The sequence below is a fragment of the Chenopodium quinoa genome, unplaced genomic scaffold (assembly GCF_001683475.1).
Source record: "Chenopodium quinoa cultivar QQ74 unplaced genomic scaffold, ASM168347v1, whole genome shotgun sequence".
NCBI classification, from domain to species: domain Eukaryota; kingdom Viridiplantae; phylum Streptophyta; class Magnoliopsida; order Caryophyllales; family Amaranthaceae; genus Chenopodium; species Chenopodium quinoa.
In genome coordinates, this window is record NW_018745523.1 from 2,305,132 (window position 1) to 2,309,445 (window position 4,314).

The 4,314-nt window shown below is 29.9% G+C and overlaps 1 protein-coding gene across 1 annotated transcript; it reads left to right on the forward strand.

The window, feature by feature from the left end:
* The first annotated feature begins 999 nt into the window (after nt 1-999).
* LOC110715460 lies at nt 1,000-1,620 on the forward strand. The gene has a single exon (XM_021894040.1). The coding sequence runs from the start codon at nt 1,000-1,002 to the stop codon at nt 1,618-1,620; it is 621 nt and encodes a 206-aa protein (XP_021749732.1).
* The last annotated feature ends 2,694 nt before the right edge of the window (nt 1,621-4,314 follow it).

Sequence of the window (4,314 nt, forward strand, 5' to 3'; positions counted from 1 at the left end):
CCAAAAACTAACACCAATACCCTAAACCCATTCCCCAAAACCACCCTAAATGGGTTTTAACATAATAACGTATATAACATGGTAGTATGGTACTATGGTACCCAAAGAGTACTTAAAACTATCGCGCTGAATATGATGGTATTCAAGCTATAAGTAATAATAGTTTCATTCATTACTATTTTTTGAACTTGTATATGTTCAAATTTTTATTTTATAATTGAGTTTCAGTATCTCACTTAATATTTTTGATATTAAAAAAAAACTCTTTCGTCCTAATGCACAAGATGATATGATATACAATTATACAAATGATTCATGCAAATGGGCTAGATAAATGAAGTTCCATGGGAAAAAAGATGCAAGAAATTATTGTACGTACTATTTGTACTAACCAAAAAAGGCGTTATGGCCTAACTAGCTAGCTTAGGAAATTCAACACGTTTAAAGTTCAAACATGTCTCAAATAAACCACTTTTGCATTAGACAAACTTTTAAATAAAACGGATGTTCAGTAAATTACTGAACATCCGTTATAAAGTGACAATAAAATGTGCAAAAGTTACACTAAAACACACAAAAGGTACCCTGACATATATAAAAGTTATTTCTGCTTCATTGATAAATTTGACAAAAGTGACACAAAATCTGACAAAAGTGTACCCGTGTTCAGTAAATTACTGAAAACCGGGTGTATACAAAAGTTTTCCTTTGCATTATTACAACTCAAGTAATTCCATTAAACGTGTCCCTAATAACTAGTATTATTCAATAAATAAAGGTAGAGAAAGTAGAAGTGTTACAAGTTAAGAAATTGAAACTTCTACTCACCCTCCCACAATCAAAAGTACTCAATAATTTAACATTTCATAATCAACTTTTTTTCTCCTATATATAACTCCTTTCAATTTGCATCCCTTTCTCATCATAACAAGTCTTGTCTTCTCAATTCACTTTTCTCTCCTACAATTATTAACACTAAAAAAAACAAAAGCATTAGAAATGGAGCCTAAATTAGAAGGCATTTCAAGGAAGGTATGGAAAATAGTAAGGGTGGCAATTTTCATGATAAAGAAAGGTCTATGCAAGAAAAAAATAGTCATGGACCTCAACTTCATGATGAAACGTCGCAAAATGGCCGGTAAAAAAGCCCTAGGAAACCTTATGTTCCACAACAACCACCACCTCTTCTCCACCCAGGACGGCGTTGGTGGGTCATCTAACCTCTCCAACAACGCCAGGGAGTACGAGTTTAGTTGTAGCAACACACCTTTATACCACCGCTACTTCAAAAACCAAAGAAAGAACCATCACCACCTAAATAATGATCACTATTACATGCCCTCCCCTTTTCCCTTGGAAGATGGTCAAAGTTATAATATAGAGGATGTTAACAATGTACTTGAAATGATATTACGTAATGACAAAGATGTTGGTGGTGTTTCAGCTGCTTCACCGGCTTTGCCGGGCCTAGGGTTCGGACAGAGCCCTACGGTCCAGCCTCTAAGGATAACGGACTCACCGTTTTCGACACGAAACATGGATCAAGACGACGAGCATGTGGATCAGGCTGCTGAAGATTTCATCAAGGATTTCTATTCTCAACTTAAACATCAAAATTAGCCATTATATCTTTTTGTAGGAGGAACTTACAATTGTAGAGCATGATACATTTTAATTTTTAAAAATTTATTATTGTTTTTTTTTGGAGGGAATCATATAAATGTGTCAAGAAAAAGAAAAGAATATGTTCTCTTTCAATGCAAAATTTGCAACTTCGTCTTGCATTATACTTCTATACATTTTTTTGTAATAAAAAAAAATATTTGTACACAAACAAGCCAAATAAGGATTAAGGATTTATGTGTATATATTGGTACAATTTGTTACTTATTTTAATCATTCCCTCTTTTTTTAGGGAAAATTTCTTTAAGTGCCATATTTTTGGTACCTTTGAATAAAGTGAAAATCAAATCAAACGTAGTTAACCAATCAACTAGCTTTCTTTAGTTAGGAAGATCCTTTGTTCATTCTTCTAACATATACTATATATTATTCACATGCATTTTGTTACTTAAATATACATACCCCTTTACGAGTTCTTGAGTAAATTTATGGATGCTTTTGTATAGAGGTGTTCTTATATGTGATTCGCCATACAATAAATCAATGGTAAAATATATTCAAATGAAATAATTGACCATGTAATTATTATTGACCATGCATGCAACAATGGGATTACAAGTACAAAAGTTAAATTATTTGTTTATATTTAATATATAGAGGTTACTAATGATGCATATAAGGAGTATGATAGTATGAAGTTATTGATCAAGCATAAAAGATGTTACCGATAAATAATTAGGTTATTACTTCTAACGAATCCATGTTGGTACTAATAAAGTTCTAGATGAGGATATAAAAAATACCATGCCTATGTAACGTTTCATTTATAAGATTAATCGATTAATACAAAGTAAGACTATTTTTGATGGAAAACATTTTATTGTTTGATATATAAAGTGCATGTGATAAAGAGTTTTCCAAAGATAATGTACACAGTACAAACAAATTTATGAATAGTATCTTACCTTTTCCATTCCCATTGTTATTTAAATTATTTGGTAAAGTTCTCCGTTTACTAACTCTATTTACCTCCTAAAAGTATAAGTCCAGTCGAAAGTTGTATTGCAAATTAAATAAAAGAAACGGAAAAAGCAGAATAATAATTAAGGTTATAATGTGTGTTATTTTTTTCTACTCAGTGACTCATTTATTTATATTAATAAAAAAAGGATTCTCTGTGGAACCTTGTTTTGAAAGTGAGAGAGCACAACCTAAAAAATAAAGAGAACACTAACTTATTAGTCACTTTAGTAGACTCACTCACTAAGTGGCGCTGCATAAAAGAAGAAAACAGCCAAAAACATTTGCTAAAATACAAAGCCACGACTAATTGCAAGACAAGGCACTCAAATAATTGTGTCCCTTCTTAGCTTTTCAATTTTAAACAATTCACTTTTTGCCACCATTCCCTCATCCAACCTTAATGTTCCAAGATCAAGCCTAACAAAGGCTTGGATCCGTGGAAGATCCATCTACGTTATTTATCGATGATGCATGTCAATAATAAATTGCTAGATTACTTTACTAAGACTTGTTCTCGCCACATGTAATAAGAAAACTGGACACATATCATGTCACAAATTATGTTGCAGCTTTAGGTCATCATTGGAATATTGATCTCTTTACAGATAGTAGATTTTTTAGTACTCGTTATATAGATAGAATAGGTTATAGCTTTAACTAAAGGCTGTCTTAACCCTCTCATGTGCTTTTCCTTCTCAATAATAATAATAATATTGGATCTTTTACCAAAACAGCTAGTTTGACAAAAGTATTTACCAAAACGGCTAATTATAAATTTTAATTCCCAAACTAGCTAATTTATTAACTTGGAAGGAATCTATCTATTTCTTATTTCCTTTGAACCGATTGGTTCTTTTTTTTTTAACTTTGGTTTTTTTTTGTTTTAGTTTTATTTACTTAAAGATTTTTTTAAGTAAGAAGATTTAAACAATATACAAAACTACGAACAACGTAAACAGTCGCAGACTCGTAGAACTCTAATTTCGATAAAAAAAAAATTAAAAGCACTAATTTTTCCGTCTATATCAATCACAAAAATTTGGAATTTCAAGTAGTATTGTTCTATCAAGACTACCACAAATTTATATGACGATGAGAGATTTTAAGGTATTGTTCATCTTTTTCATGTCTATTAATTGTATATTCTTTGTGAATGTTGGCTAGTATGAATATATTTTTTTTTTGTTTAATGTGTATGATAAATCAAACTTACATATATTTATTTTCATCTTTATGTTAATTCCATCTTTATGTGTTAAAAAAAATAGTTGTATTTTTATTTTTTCCTTTTGTTGATTGGAAGTTTGGATCATTTTTTTGAGTGGTTGTTTATGTTGTGTAACTTTTTTAAAAATTGAGAATTGCTGCATATATATTATGTTGATTGTTATTGTTTAAACTAATGGGATATTTTAAACTATGGCCTTAGAATTTAAATAAAACCAAAGGTAAAAAAGAAAAAAAACTAATTCTTTCTAAATAATAAACTAAAAAAGAATAAAGTGAACTAAACGGGTTCAAAGTAATATAAAAAATAAATAATGTCCTTTCAAATCAATAAATTTAGCTAGTTTGGGAATTAAATTTTATAATTAGCCGTTTTGGTAAATACTTTTGTCAAATTAGCCATTTTGGTAAAAGATCCAATAATATTAATAAATATTTTTC